General features: G+C 59.2%; 2 protein-coding genes across 13 annotated transcripts in view; both read left to right on the top strand.

The window, feature by feature from the left end:
- The first annotated feature begins 1792 nt into the window (after positions 1-1792).
- FGF17 (fibroblast growth factor 17) lies at positions 1793-9193 on the top strand. 6 transcript variants are annotated; one of them, XM_001101524.4, is made up of 6 exons: positions 1793-2668; positions 2705-3343; positions 3525-3561; positions 6503-6680; positions 6916-7022; positions 8335-9193. In XM_001101524.4, the coding sequence occupies exons 2-6, from the start codon at positions 3309-3311 to the stop codon at positions 8626-8628; spliced, it is 651 nt and encodes a 216-aa protein (XP_001101524.1). In that variant the 5' UTR covers positions 1793-2668; positions 2705-3308; the 3' UTR covers positions 8629-9193.
- A 121-nt stretch (positions 9194-9314) lies between these two features.
- Positions 9315-15036, top strand: part of DMTN (dematin actin binding protein) — a 33471-nt gene continuing 27749 nt past the window's right edge. For 5 of the 7 annotated variants that reach the window (XR_013397131.1, XR_013397134.1, XR_013397135.1 and 2 more), the window contains exon 1: positions 9315-9573. The gene's annotated coding sequence lies outside the window, so the exon portion shown is untranslated. Of the gene's footprint in view, positions 9574-13812; positions 14090-15036 lie in introns of those variants that run through there. The other 2 variants (XR_013397140.1, XM_077943200.1) reach the window with 1 other exon arrangement.

A 15036-nucleotide genomic window follows, 5' to 3' on the forward strand; every position in this document is an offset into this window, starting at 1 on the left:
TCTGCCCTTCACCCTTCCCCTGCCCCAACGCTTCTGTTTTTCAGCAGGAAGAGGGTGGGCTGGGCTCAAGCAGGTGGTGGCAAGTGGCTGACCTGCAGGTGGGCTCTGTGTTTGCACCAGCTGGGCTGTTAGGAGAGGCAGGCGTGAGACGACCCCAGCTGGGGGGTGTTGAACTTGGCACTAGGGGGTGGGGATTAACCACAGCAGCCCAGGCTACTTCTCAGTTCCCTTATCACCTCCTGAACGCCACCCCCCCAGCAATGAATGTTAATAAACTCCACCCTTCTTCACTCCCCCTTACCCCCAGCTCACTCCAGTCAAAGGAGAAAGTCTGACAGTTTAGGTCAACTGAAGCTAAACCACAAAACGGGCCCCTGCCCCCATTCTTGTGGCACTTGTTGCGTTTCTGCGAGTCCTTTATCTCAGCTGATGTGGATGGCGGTGGTTTTGACAGCATCCCTGGTAGTAGCCATTTCCTTTTTATAAACTGGGACCTGAAATCAGAGAAGTGAAGGGACTTGCCACAGGTCACACAGCATATAAGGACCAGGGCAAGGTGGGGGTGATAAAATCAAGGGCTCCATGCTGCCTCCCCACTCAGGGCCCACCACTGGCTTCCCCATGGGCGTAAAGGAGCACACCAAGTTAGAAGGCCAGGCTTGCAGGTGCCCAACCGGAAGGGACAAGGAGCCACAGCTGTCTTGCCTATGACACAGGGCATCCAGCCATGCCCAGAGCTAACCCCCTGGCTAAGCTCCGAGGCCCAGCTTGTCTGCTGGCATCTGTTACCATGGAGACCCAGGCTGGCCTGAGGGCTGGCCAGTGACAGCAGGCCCTGTCCCCATGGATAGAAACCAGGTGCTTGGGCTCAGAGGCCTTGAGTGGCTCCCACTGTCCCCATGGCCAGTAAGTCCCGACAGCATAAATTGGAACCCTCACCCAACTTTTGCCCCCAGCTGACACCTCCACCCTGGAACCCAAGGCCTGAGCTGTCCCCTCCACGTGTCTGTGCTCTCTTTAATGCCCTGCCTAGGGGTTGGGAGCTGGTGAGGATGTGGATGTGAGGTTGAAGGTTTCTCAGGGAATGAGCCAGAGCTGCCCGAAGAGGCAGAGTGTAACCCAGACTGCAGATGATGGGAAGAACGCGGAACGAAAGTGACCCGAAGGATCCACAGGGGGAAAGCAGAGAGGTGGGCACGTGGGCACCTGGTGCCTTGCCCCAGCCATGCCACCAGCTAGCTGTGAGGCTTTGGGCGAGTCCCTTGCCCTCTCTGGCTCTCATCCAAGGAATGAGGAAGTTGGAACAAATGATGAATCCCTAAGACCCCTTCTAGCTTTGACGTTCTTTGAGTTTCATTCCAAATCCCCGGACTCCCCCTGGTAAGCAAGGCCAGGGCTCGCCCACCCTCCCCACACAAGCTCAGGCTGCACCCACTCCTGGGCTGGGTCCCCGAGGAAGAGCCTGTGGAGAGGAGAGCCCGGAGCTGCCTGCACTGGTCAGTGCATGGGGGCAGGGGTGGCAGACCACTTTGTGGATTGATGGAGCTCAGGAAGGTGAGAAGGAACCCACAGGTGAGAGTTTCGCCCCCCTGGTCATCTCTTTAGGTAAATAAATCCACATCCGCCACTTCCCCTTCCCTTCCCACCCTGGGCGCGCAGAGAACTCCAGGGAGCCCAGAGCTGGGGCCTGAGCTCTGCTCACTCACAGTGGGTCTTCCCTCAGAGATCCCCAAGCAGACCCCCAGGCCCTCCTATCTTCTGCAGTCACCGTCATCCACTTTTCTGTAGGGAGGGAACAGCATGGAGCTCTCTGTTCACCAGTCTCCAGGACCTCGGATTCCACCTTTAATCCTGAAAACCCAGGAAGGCTTCTGTGTCCCTACAATGAAGCAGGTTTGGGGCTGGATCTGGAGGGTGGCAACTCAAACCATGCAGAACAGAAGAAGGATGGACTTTTCCATTCTGGCTATTCCATTTACTAGCTGGGCCATTCTGAGCAAACACCTCCCAGTGTGCCTCAGTTTTCTCATCGGCAAAATGGGCTAGTCCCTGGCATTGTACCGAGCAATGTGGGACCGGAGGTCAGGGGAAGAGGCTGGTAGGCACTTCATCCCAGGCAGCTGCTCAGGAACACGGGACACAGGGAGGGGACTCTGAGCTGCTCCTAGCTCAGAGAGGCTCCAGGGACAGGCACTGGGAGGAAGGGGATGCAGAATGGTGAGTGGAGCTGGGTCTCGGAACACAGACCTCTTGAAGTCTGCTGTGTGCTGATTTCACACTAAACCCCCAACACCCTGAGGCATTCCTGTCCTCATTTCTCAGATGGAACTACAGAAGCCCAAGGAAAAGGGGCTTAGGCCAGGACACCCAGCTCTTCTCTGAGTCTCTGTCTCAGGCCAGCTTTTGCACCTCTCCATTGGGATTTTCCTAGACCTCCATCTATACCTGCCAACCCACCTCTGACCCCCAATCTGTTGCGCCCAGTATTTGCTGCTGGTCAGGACAGACTTAACCCCTCCTTCCCAGCAATCAGCTGCTCCAAGCCAAGCCCACCCCTGCCCCCTGGAGGGAGGCTCCTCCTTTTAAGGCTGCTTCTGGGAATTTCCACTCCTGAGCCAGAACCAGAGACCCCAGCCCCGCTTGACACCTGCAGCTCACCCTTGGGGAGGTGGGGCACCAGACCTGAGGGCAGGAGACTGGGGAGGTGGGGCACCAGACCTGAGGGCAGGAGACTGGGGAGGTGGGGCACCAGACCTGAGGGCAGGAGACTGGGGAGGTGGGGCACCAGACCTGAGGGCAGGAGACTGGGGAGGTGGGGCACCAGACCTGAGGGCAGGAGACGCAGACCCGGAGAGGGGAGGAGGGGCTCCCCCTCCCTTGCCTGCCACACATCGAGTTTGCCTGCGTCGAGTTTGGCCAGTCTGTGAGGGTCAGGAATAGAGCGGGAGACAGCAGGGCCACCTCCTTCAGGAGGCCCCCACTGCTCCATCTCTGCACTGGGTGGCCCAGGAGAGACTGGCAGCCCAGAGGGCACAGCGCGCACGCCCCCACCCGCATCTGCTTTGCAGCCTCACTGGCCAGGAAGGTGGACACCTCATACCTCAGTCTCCCAATTACGCCCTCCTCCTCCCCCTCCTCCTCCCTCTTTTTTCTCCTCCTCCTCCTCCCCTTTCTCTTCTCCTCGCCCCCCTGAAAACCTGTGGCTCGGAGAGACCTTGGCTTCTCTGGGACTCTACCCCTGGGGACTTCCCACATCTGCTCCTGAGCTTGGGGGCAGGGGGGCAACCGCCTGAGGAACCTCTCCAGCGATGGGAGCCGCCCGCCTGCTGCCCAACCTCACTCTGTAAGTGTGCTACCTCTCCCACTGGAGTTTTGTTGCCATTTCCAGCCTCAGGGCAGCCCTCCTCTTCCCGGGACTCCCACGCGTGCGTGTGCGGGGCTGGCAGGGCGGGGGCGGGGGCCTGGGTGCACCCTAGGCTTGTGGCTGGCACCCACACCTGGGCTTACCTCCTGTCCCCGCACAGGTGCTTACAGCTGCTGATTCTCTGCTGTCAAACTCAGGTAGGCAGGCGTTCCCACCGGCTTTCCCCCAGTTTTCCCACCCCACCTAACCAGGGCGGGTGCAGGCTCCTTTCAGGTGGACAGAGGCAGAGTCTGGCCTCTCCCTGGGTCCAGGAGGCACTGAGGTTTGGAGGGGAGTGAGCCTTTGATGGGGAGGGCAAGGAAGGGGGCTGACTGAGGTTTTATCTCTGTCCTCCCTCTGAGGACCCTCCCCACTTCCCCTGGGTCTCTGCTCCTCTCCCTCCCTCTCCACCGGGTTCCCCCAGAAGGCTAAGTGCGTGGGCACTCCGGACTTGAGGGATGGAGCCTGGAGCGGTTGGAAGCGGGTGGAGGTGATGGCTCAGGTGAGGCTTGGGTTTGCCAGTACCTGAAAGGACAGGTTTTGATGCAAAACCACTCATATGTCCCTCTCGCCACCCCACTCCCATCAGTACGGATGCCCAGTGTGGGGTTCTCATGAGCATGTCCGGAATGCCCGGCCAGGGTGAGGTGACTCCTCACCTGGAGGGCATAGAGGTCAAGCCCAAAGAGGTTTGTTGGGGACGGGATGCAGGGTTTGCTTCTCTACACTTCCCCCACCCCAAGTCGGCCCCCCACCTCCCTCCATGCACACCTCCCACCCCCAAGTCTCAGCCCCCAGTGCGAGGCTTGCTCCCTTTTTTGTGATCCTCCATAAAAGTGCAGCTATTAAAATGCACTGGTCCAGAACCGCTCTGGGGCGAGATCGCTTGGCTTTCCCAGGCCAGAGGCCCGCTTCTCTTCATATCCAGTGGGGACTTTTTTTGAAGGTAAATGCCTTTTCTCTGGGAGAGGGAAAGGGGCAGCCTTTGAAGCAGTGGGGGGGTGGGAGAGGGAGAGACAACTCCCCCCCCCTTCCTTCCCCCTTTTGCTCCAGCCCCGTTCCAGGCCTTTTGCTTCACACATCCAGGGGGAGCCAGAAGAAAGCCCCCAGCCTGGCTGGGAGGGGGCTGGGGGTGGGCCCAACCTGTTCTGGAGGGGAACTAGCACAATGGTGCGGCTGGCCGGGCGTTTATGGCCTGGCTGAGGCCCCATTCAGGACTCAGGGAAGGTGGCAAAGCGGTCCTTTCCCCCTTGAAGTGCCCCCTCACCCCCCTGGGAGGGGGGGCCAGCAGGCCGGACCACAGCCATGCTTGAGGGGCTGTCTGACAAGCAGCTGTCTGCAGTGGTGGAAGGGGAGGTCCTCCCGCAGCGGGAACATGAAAGGGACAGGCTAGGTCCCGCGGGGAGAGGGACTTGTGGGTTGTGGGCTGTGGGGGGGCGTGGGGCTGCCTTTGTGAAAGGCTTGAAGGGGACAAGGAAAGGAGGGGGCTTCGGGGGGGCGCTCTCTGCTCCTGACCTGGAACAGACTGCCAGAGAAGGCCGTCGGCCAAGAGGGGCGGAGGGCCTGAACCTGGGCCAGGAGGCGGGACTGGGACAGGCAGGACCCCACCCCCTGGAAGGGAGGCCAGGGAGGGGCAGGCTGGGCAGGTCCCCCACCCCAAATGCTCCAGGGTGGGGCAAGGGGCAGGTCTTGCAGAGGCTGAGCAAAGGCTGCTCTATGGGGAGCTGCAATTGGAAATGAGCAATGGTGCACAGGAAGTGTGAACCCTGCGCAGGTTAAACGTCCAGCTCTGAGAGCTGCTCCCTCATTCCCCCTGCTTCAAAGGTGATATTTCCCACCCCCTCCCTAGGAGAGAGTAGCCCCTAACAGATGCTGATCTGGGTCTAGCTCTGTCCAGATGGCTGAGGTTGGGCCTGGGATAAAGGTGGAATTAGGGATTTGGGGCAGGGGATAGGAAAAGCTGTCCCAGCACAGGCAGCAGCATCCAGGTAGAGAGAGAAGCAACAGAAAAGGTGCATTCTCCTGCCAGAGCTGAGGCTGCTGCCAGCAGCCAGGAAACCTAGCCCGGGTCGCACCTTGCAGGATGGAGAGGAGGAAGTACTCTGAGTCTCTCCCACTTAGCCTTACAGATGGTTAAGGAGAGACCTAGCTGGGAGGCGGTACTCCTCCTGGCTTTGCACAGTGTGTGGGGGGAAATGGTTCCTCTCCCCCAACCCAAAGGGGAAGCAGGTGGGCGGGCGCATCCCACCAACTGGCCGGGAGCCTCTGTTACATTGTGGCTAAGGAGCCGCCTGGCAAGGGCAGCCACTGGGCCACTGCTGATAGTGCCTGTCCTCTTGGTGCTGCCTCTGCCTCCCTCTGCTAAGGAGGCACTTTGCCTGCCTGTTCTCCCATAGTGCCCAGCCCCAGCTCCAGCCCATAGAGGAGGGAGGAACGCTGGAAGGGCCCTGAGCACCAGGGGGCGAGGCCAGGGAGAAGATGGGTATGAGCTCAGGATTCCACGGTTAGTGCTTCGAAGAAATGCTCACGGGACCCTGCAGGAGCTTTCAGAGTCCCCCACATGCTCTCTGGTGACCCTAACTCGCAGCACCATCTGCTCTGTGCCCCTGTGTGCTGGGCACAGGGTCTTTCAAGGCCAGTGGAGAGGATGAGGAAGGAATCTGGTTGTCCTGGCTAATGGAGCATGTCCCTGGAGTTCTGGGGGAGATGACAGGCTCTGGTCTAAGAGGCGGGGACAGCGGTTCTGTCCCTAATGAGCTGTGTGCCCCGTGCACCTCCTTCATAGAATATGAGGATGGGATAGAACCCCGAGGGCTCTTTCCAGCTCCCAGAATCCTGATTCCAGGGCTGTGTTCTGTCAATAAGTGTCCCCCAGCCTGGGCAGACCCCAGTCCCTTCTGTAAGGTAGACGCAAAGCCAAGAAGTTATGACCGGCTCACCCAGGAGCCTGGGAAGGTTATGGCCACATGCCCACTTCACTCTGCAGGACAACTGGCCTGTCCCCAATACATTCACCTCCTCACCCCTCTCCCTTGGATGGACCAGTGGTGGTGTCACCCAAAGCAAATTGACACTATTTTTCCCTTGGTAACCGCAAAGGGGGAGAATCACCCGTCTCCTAATTTTAACCAGTACGTGAGGGACCAGGGCGCCATGACCGACCAGCTGAGCAGGCGGCAGATCCGCGAGTACCAGCTCTACAGCCGGACCAGTGGCAAGCACGTGCAGGTCACCGGGCGTCGCATCTCCGCCACTGCTGAGGACGGCAACAAGTTTGGTGAGAGCTGGCCCTCCCCCCAGGCCACCCACACCTCCACTCTGCCTCACTTCCGCCCTGCCTCACCTCCTGGTCCATCCCCAGATCCTGTGTCAGGGCTGAGGGCCCCAAGGGCCTGAGCGTCCCCAACCCCTTCGCCTGAGTCTGGAGGTCAGTGTGGCTGGGTGGTCCCCTGCCGTAGCCATAGGCTGGCAGCCCCGATGGACGGAGGTCTTTCTCCCCTTCCCCACCACAGCCAAGCTCATAGTGGAGACGGACACATTTGGCAGCCGAGTTCGCATCAAAGGGGCCGAGAGCGAGAAGTACATCTGTATGAACAAGAGGGGCAAGCTCATCGGGAAGGTGAGGCTGGGAGACTGGAAACAGTAACAGAGAGTCAGCCCTACTGGGGTGGGGACATATAAGGCATCAAGCTCCCCTCTCTCCTCTGAGCCACACCCTCCTGCGTAAAGACTTCCCATCCGACTCTCAGCCCGCCCACCCTCTCTGGTTTCTTTATTTTATTTTAGAGTCCGGGTCTTGCTCTGCTACCTAGGCTGGAGTGCAGTGGCACAATCATAGCCCACTGCAGCTTCAAACTCCTGGGCTCAAGCAATCCTCTCGCCTCAGCCTCCGAAGTAGTAGCTGGCACATGCCCAGCTAATTTTTTTTTTTTTTTTTTTTTGGTAGAGATAGGGCCTCACTATGTTGCTCTGGCTGGTCTCAAACTCATGGGCTGAAGCGATCCTCCCACCTCAACCTCCCAAAGTGCTGGGATTACGGGCGTGAGCCACTGAGCCTGGTCTAGTTTCTCTATTTAAATGAGTCCCTGGAACTCTATTAGCCCTCTGAGGGGACTGGCAAGCCATTGGGATCTGCGGGGCTGATGTCAGGAGTATTTCTCCAGCAGGCATCAGTAGGAGTTTAGCATCTACCTGACACTGCAGCCTCTGGGTGGAGGACTAAAGGCTGTTGAGGGTGGAAAGTGGGGCACAGATGTAAGACAGGAACTCCCCCAAGTTCAGTGGCGCCAGTGGGCTCCAGCTAGCAAGACAGACACTAAGCAGCTGCTCCTGTAACTGAAGCGCACAGTGGGCCCAGTCCTGCTGGGTGGGAGAATTCCACTTGGTTTGAAACCAGGCAAATCCCATCTTCCCATTCGGCTGTTGCTGACCAAATGACCTCTGGTTTGCTTATCTTTGTCAAGTCTCAGGCTTCTTGTCTGTAGAAATGGGCACAGACCCCTGACTGCTGACAGGGTGGGATGGGTGGCCACGCTGGCACCCTTCTTTCTTCTCATTGGAGGCTGCTGCCTCCTCTCCCATGCTCAGCAGCACCACTCCCCTAGGCTCCATGAGCATTTCAGTGCTAAGGGCCCGGGCATGCTGGGAACTGCTGCAGGACCTTGATCTTCACCTGCATCTCAGAAAGCTGAGGCCCAGCCTAGTACAGGACGGCTAAATGACAAGCCTGCAACTCAGATCCACAAAGCCTGTTCGCGTTGGCCACAGTTGCCTCTCTAACTAGGATGCCATCTCACCAGGCAGAGTTCCCTGGGTTCACGGCGCTGTTGTTCCGGTTGTCCCTCCTCAGTCGTCCAACATAGGCCCTAAGGGCAACACCCCAGACCAGGGTAGGTGGCCAAATGCCCTTCCTGTCCTTGCTTCTCCCGCAGCCCAGCGGGAAGAGCAAAGACTGCGTGTTCACGGAGATCGTGCTGGAGAACAACTACACGGCCTTCCAGAACGCCCGGCACGAGGGCTGGTTCATGGCCTTCACGAGGCAGGGGCGGCCCCGCCAGGCTTCCCGCAGCCGCCAGAACCAGCGCGAGGCCCACTTCATCAAGCGCCTCTACCAGGGCCAGCTGCCCTTCCCTAACCATGCCGAGAAGCAGAAGCAGTTCGAGTTTGTGGGCTCCGCCCCCACCCGCCGGACCAAGCGCACGCGGCGGCCCCAGCCCCTCACGTAGTCTGGGAGGCAGGGGGCAGCAGCCCCTGGGCGCCTCCCCACCCCCCTCCCTTCTTAATCCAAGGACTGGGCTGGGGTGGCTGGAGGGGAGCCAGATCCCCCAGGAAGGACCCTGAGGGCCGCCAAACATCCGAGCCCCTAGCTGGGAAGGGGCAGGCCAGTGCCCCAGGGGCGGCTGGTACAGCACCCCCTTCCCGGACGGGTGGCAGGCCCTGGAGAGGAACTGAGTGTCACCCTGATCTCAGGCTGCCAGCCTCTGCCGGCCTCCCAGCCGGGCTCCTGAAGCCCGCTGAAAGGTCAGCGACTGGAGGCCTTGCAGACAACTGTCTGGAGGTGGCTGTCCTCAAAATCTGCTCCACAGATCTCCCTCAGTCTGCCCCCAGCCCCCAAACTCCTCCTGGCCAGACTGTAGGAAGGGACTTTTGTTTGTTTGTTTGTTTCAGGAAAACAGAGGGACAGAGAGAGAGAGAGGAAAATAGAGGGTTGGCCACTCCTCACATTCCACGACCCAGGCCTGCACCCCACCCCCAACTCCCAGCCCCGGAATAAAACCATTTTCCTGCAAATAGGTTATCTGAAGCGGGGTGGGGGATCCGACCACCAAGTACCCCTGGAAACGAGCCTGCCCTTCCCCGGCCGGGCGTGGCTCCGGCAGGTGCAGGCGCGGCCCGCAGCGCTGGGGCCCCCGGGAGGCGGCGGGCTCGGCCCCGCGGGAGGCGGGCGGTCCCTCCCTGGCGCGGGCTCGGGTTTCCTGGGCTCGCGCGGCGCGGCCCGTGCTACCTGTTGGGGAAGAAAACCCAAGCCCCGAGAGGGGCCGGGGCCGGGACGTGCATCCAGCCGGGCCCCAGGCCCGAGACGCGGGCGAGGGCCCTGCGGAGCCCGGCGAGGCCCGGGCGGCCCGCGGACGCCAGGAGCCTCCTCAGGCAGCGAAATTGCTTTTTTTCCGGTGAGGAGGGCGGGGGCGGGGAGTGGGGCTGGGCGGCCGGAAGGGGGAGGGGGCGAGAAGGCGTCCCCTGTCCTCCCGGGTCCCCGCGGGGCCGGGGCGGGGGCCACACCTGAGGGCAAATCTCAATTAGAGGCTGCGGCCGGGCCCGGATGGCCTGGGGGGGAGGGGGACAGAGGGGCGGGGAGGAAGGGGCGGCCCTGCCCCCACCCCAGCTTCTCCGGTGGGCTTTCCCAGGGGCCTCCAGGTGTGCGTGTGGGGAGTGGAACTCGGGGGCGATAAAACCCGCCTCTTCAGTGCGTTGGCTTTTAATCTTGTCGAGGGGGAGGTCCTTCCTCGCAGGGACCACCCCCCCCACCCCAACAGGTCAGCGAGCCCTCTCTTCTGGGGTTGGGGCCCCAGCCTCAGTTTCCCCTACCCTCACTGAGCCCTCTCTTCTGAGGATGACCCCCAGCCTCGTTTCCCGTTCCCTCACTGAGCCCTCTCTTATGAGGATGTACCCCCTCCCCTCCCTCTTCCTTCTGAGAGTACCTTGAGGAGGGGCATTATGGAGAGAGAAGGATGAAAGACATCCCTTCTCCTCTCTGCTCCCTAGAATGGCCTAAAAATAAGGAAAGAGGAAGTGGGGAAGGGCCCTGGTCCAGTGAAAATGGGAGGTGGGTGCAGCTACAGTCCTAGTTGATGGCGAGGGCTGGCGCAGAGTCTGACACCCCCACCACGGGGCAATTTAGAAGGTGGGGACAGCGGCAGCCAAGAGGGAGGTCCCCGGCCCTGGGACAGACATTCTCCCTACTGCTCGTCATAATTGCTTTTCACCAGGTTACTTTTTTCTCTCCCCCATCACAAAGAGCCTTAATCCCAGTGAAGACCGCGCCGTGTTGGGGGTAGTTTTCTGGGATGTGTGTTGGGAGGGTGGTCTGGAGCCACAGCTGATAACTGGCGAGTTCAATGGGACTTAACGGGGGAAACACCCAGCAATTACTTGAGGACAAAGGGTTGGGGGCCCCCCAGGTGTAGAGGACTGGACTTTGGGGGGTGGCTGGGGAGGAGGCTGGGAAGGAGGTGTGTTGGGGAGGGGGCCTCTTACAATCCCTCTGATTTCCGCAGGAATTTGAGACATTCTTTAAAACTAGACTGCCTCCCCGCTAGCCGGGCTCTCCGGCCCACCCCCGCCCCTCCCTCGCTCGGGTTAGAGACGGCTTCAAAGGTGGACGGGGCCCTTTGTCTTGCCTCTGCTTTCTTCTCGGCCTTTCTCCGGCCCCTCCCTCCCTCTCTTTGACCTCCCCAGTACCGACAGGCCTCTGGGGGCTGGCTCCAGAAAGCCTTCACTGTTTTCTTTCTTGCTTTTTGAGGTGAGACCTGGCAGGGAGGGACAGAGAACGGAGAGGGAGGGCCGCTCTGGAGGCCTGTGCTGTCCCAGGGAGTGCCCTCATCCCACCCCATCCCCGAGGTGTCCAGCGCCTGCTCTCGCCCTGGGGCGCTGGGTCCCTGGGTCCCTGGCTGGACTCTGAGCCTTCTCCTCACCACACCTCTCGGCGCCTCTGCCCAGTGTCCAGGCGCTGCCATGCCCCAGGTGGCTCTTCAGGCTCTGGAAGTCTGTTCAGCTCATTCCCCCTGAACTAGTGGTGACTTCGAAGATGCTAAAAGGAAGAAGCCAAAAGAATAGATCCCTAATGATGGCACTTCAAATGGACTCTTTGAACATGCACATCTAGGCGGTGGGGAGGAAGGAGACTTCCCCCAGGTCCTCAGACCACACCTGGCTTCAGCAACCCTGCTTGCCTCTGACTGCCCGGGTCTATGCAGGTGTGAGCATGAAGTAGCCACAGGGGGCTAATTGCTAATAGCCCCTTGCTGTTGGGGAAACATGAATCCCTTTAGGGGAGTATGTGACCAGGTGGATGGAGGTGGCAGCAGCGGCCACCAGTGCCTCAAATCTCACGCCAGTTTGGGATTACCAAGAACTCTCACTAAGAATGGCTCACAAATTGACCTCCCCTTTCTCCGTCCCGTCCTCCAAACAGCCTGATGAGGCAGAGGGGAGCCAAGCAGGTCGTCAGAGGGAGACATCACTCACTCTTTAGGCCACACAAACTGGTTCCACTTACATCAGTCTATTCAACCCTGTCCCTCTGATGCTGAGACAGTGACTTTCCAGGGACCAAGCCGAAAGCCTTGCCTCAGTCCTCAGTGTCTTCAGCGTCAAGCGCTTGCCATGGTAAAGAACCGTTTCTCCTCGAGCCACACCCCACCCCCCTCGGCCTGCCCTTGGCTGGCCTGCCTGGCTTCTCTTTCCCAGCTCCTCACAGAGGACCCTTCCCCAAGATTCCCTCCCACTCTGCTCTCCGTCTGCCAGCTGCCTCTCTGAGCAACCTCAGCATCTCAGCCACCGCCTCCTTGCCCTCCTTGCGCGTGACTGCTCCCTCCCAAACTCTGGGGCTCTGCACCGTGGCCAGACCTCACTGGGATCTGTCTAAATCTCTGCTCGCTCCCTACATCATCTCTGTGCCTCCCAACACCGCCCTCTACTCCAGTACATCCGAGTTTGCTCCACTTATCTTCTCTACCACAACCACAGCTCTACCCAGCCCACACTATCCTGGCCAAACTCCTTAGCGTCATCTTTAAGACTCCTATCCAGCCCTGTCCAGTCTCCCTGTTCGGCCCTAGCCCCACAACTACCCTTTAAGAATGCTGGAAAACTGGAACTCTATCAAGCAAGCATGTCCCCATCCTCATTCAAAGGGTTCCTGCCACCTGTCGTGTCCTGCTGTAGCGCGCGCACACACACACACACACACACCCCAGACCGCAGGCTCCTTCTCTGCTCCATAGGCTCTCGGCACTACCCGGGGAGGAGCAACTGTCTCCACTACCACTGGTCTTGCCAGCCATTCACTTGCCCTTGCCTTATGGTACATGTCACAGCTAGTCCAGAACTGTCATGATGTATGTACTTGTCATGATTCCGCTAAATAGCATGTGCCCCAGATGTAGAAATAGTCCATCTTTTCCTCCCTGACTGCCCAGCACAGTATGTTCACAGGGTAAATGTTTATTGAGGAAATACACCACCTGAAGCCCCAGAAAGAAGTCATTATCCCAACACCCCACCGTCCCTCTAGGCGGAGGCAGGAGAGAGGCCGGAATCCTGCCTTCTCCCACCTTCTTTGGCAGACGTGGGTGGGGCCGGGGCTTAAGCAGTTAGTCCCAGTGTTTATTTTTCTGCCACAACATTCAAGCCCTGTGCTAATCCTTCCGTTAATAAAAAAGAGAGACAAGATAGAGCTCTCAAGGCACTTGAAATTTAATTGGAGGGATAAACCCATAAAAAGGCAATTATTTGTTCTTTGATGGGACTTTTGGAAATCCTTCTTTTACACATGACATAACAAAGCAACTTTTTTTGTTTGTTTTTCGTACGTCCCCAAAGACGTAAAGCGGAGACAAGAATTATTGGAAATAAGGAAACTAATATGTACCGAGCTCAGGAGATGTGCTAGGCCACATTCAGGGCACATTTTCTTGCACTCCTTCTTTAGGGCGGTGAGATGTTCCCATGTAGCACATGTGGATGAGTTCACACTCAGAGATGCCAGGCCATTCACGGTCTCGCAGCTAGTGAGCACTGCACTCTAGATTCTGCCTGGCTTCCACACTTTGCATGCAAGGTTCTCCACTCCCTCCCCTGCCCATGCATCGTGGGTTCTGGGGCAGGAGAGAGCAGAGGCCGGGGTGCTTGCGGGAGCTTTGTGGAAGGCCTGGGGTTTGCATGATTTCAGTGCAGAAAATATGCACAGAGCGGAAAATGATGAGAGGAAAAACAGGCATGAGAATCAAGGCGGGGAAATGGGAGGTGTCCTCTGGGGAAGGGGAACAGTCTGTCTACCTGGCTGGAGCTGAAATTTGTGTAGAGAAGTGGCAGGAAGTGATTGGATCAAATGATGAAGAGTTTGGTCCTTATGCTGTGGCGGGGAGGAGATGGTGAGGGGCTTTGCGGGGGCCCAATGCAGTGGTCCGGTGGCAGCATGCTGGAGGATGGAGGCTCTGGGGTCCGGGCAGCCGAGTCCAATGCCCGGAGGCACGGGCACATGGCTCCCCATCTCTGATGAGAATGGTGACTTTGGGGCCCTCATCCTTCTTTTTCTTCAGGTCCCTGTCACCCTTTCCCTCCTCCCTGAGTATCCAGGTGCCCTGGCTCTACCTCTCCAGAAGTTAATATTTACATAGCTCCCCCGCCCAGCAGGTTGGTGTGTGGGGTGGGGCCAGGGGGCACTGGAGTGAGACAGACCAGACGTGGACAGAGAAGCCTATCGAGAGGGCCTGGGGGAGGGAGGAGGCAGCAGGGCCGGAGTCCGCCCAGGACATCTGGCACCAGTGACCTTGTGGGGAAAGGAGCCAAGAATGGGGCGTCAGGGGGCCTGGGACCCCCCTGCCTGAGAGACACAGGAACCCTGGCCCCGTGTTGTGGACACAAGCGCCCATCCTCAAGGTCTTGAGAACTCCTGAACTTCCAAAGGTACGAGAGCCCTGGCAGCCACCGCCTGCCTGCGGGGTACGGAGCAGAGCTGAGGAAACCCACCCGCCTGGGGCCCGAGCCAACAGGCACCTGTTGTTCAGTGTTGCCGGCTTTCAAGGGGAGAACCTCCCCTTTCAGACAAGCCATGGGGGAGTACAGTTCAGTCGGCCTTGAGGGGTCAGAGGCCTTCCCAGGGGGAGGAGGCTGGAGGCAGAGTCAGTCTTTCCATGGGACAAGGACAGTGATGAGGTGGGGGCAGAGGATGGCATGGGTGAGAAGGGTCCCCTTGCCGCCCCTCTGAAGGCCCAGCACCAATACACACACACACACACACACACACACACACACAGTGCCCAAATCCCTGGCAGCAAAATGACCTTGGCAGTTACCACTCCTCAGGTCGACAGAGGGAGCTCTCACTCTGCAATCCCCTTGGGTCCAGGCCTGGCTGGGCTGATCACTCTTCCTGCCCAAGGTGGCCCGCCCGCCCCACCCATGGAGAGACATTCCGATAGAATGTGAGACTCGGGCGTGGTGGGGGACAGTGGGAATGGGGCCTTGAGGGATTGGAAGAGAGCTGTCCTGTGCCCTGACTTTTCTCAGTGGAATGAGAGAGGGTTTGGGACCAGGTGAAGGTGCTCACGTAGAGACGGCAGAGGTGTGGGGCCCGCAGCCAAGTGCCCAGTGCAGCCAGCGTCCAGGGGCCTCTGCACCCTGCTGGAGCAACCCCTCTGGCCCTTCAGCACAAGGACTGTCCCTGCCTTGCTCTCTGTCACGGTCCTGAGCTCCACACTGGGCTTCCTGGAGTGGGGACTCTCCCCAGTGCTGCACACTCTTCAAGACTGGCCTGCTCTCCGGCCCTGAATTAGGGTTCTCCTGAGGTCACCCCTAGAGCCAATTCTAGAGCCTTATGAAGGGAAGTGGGGGGATGGGGGCACTTGATGGGG

The sequence above is a fragment of the Macaca mulatta genome, chromosome 8 (assembly GCF_049350105.2).
Source record: "Macaca mulatta isolate MMU2019108-1 chromosome 8, T2T-MMU8v2.0, whole genome shotgun sequence".
NCBI classification, from domain to species: domain Eukaryota; kingdom Metazoa; phylum Chordata; class Mammalia; order Primates; family Cercopithecidae; genus Macaca; species Macaca mulatta.

Bases quoted from the DNA above. Each gene is read 5' to 3' on its own strand.
- FGF17 (XM_077942586.1), top strand. From the start codon at position 1,801: ATGGAGCTCTCTGTTCACCAGTCTCCAGGACCTCGGATTCCACCTTTA. The intron at 1,894-3,534 runs GTTTGGGGCTGG...AGGTGCTTACAG, and splicing joins GTGTCCCTACAATGAAGCAG to CTGCTGATTCTCTGCTGTCA. The intron at 6,681-6,915 runs GTGAGAGCTGGC...TCCCCACCACAG, and splicing joins TGAGGACGGCAACAAGTTTG to CCAAGCTCATAGTGGAGACG.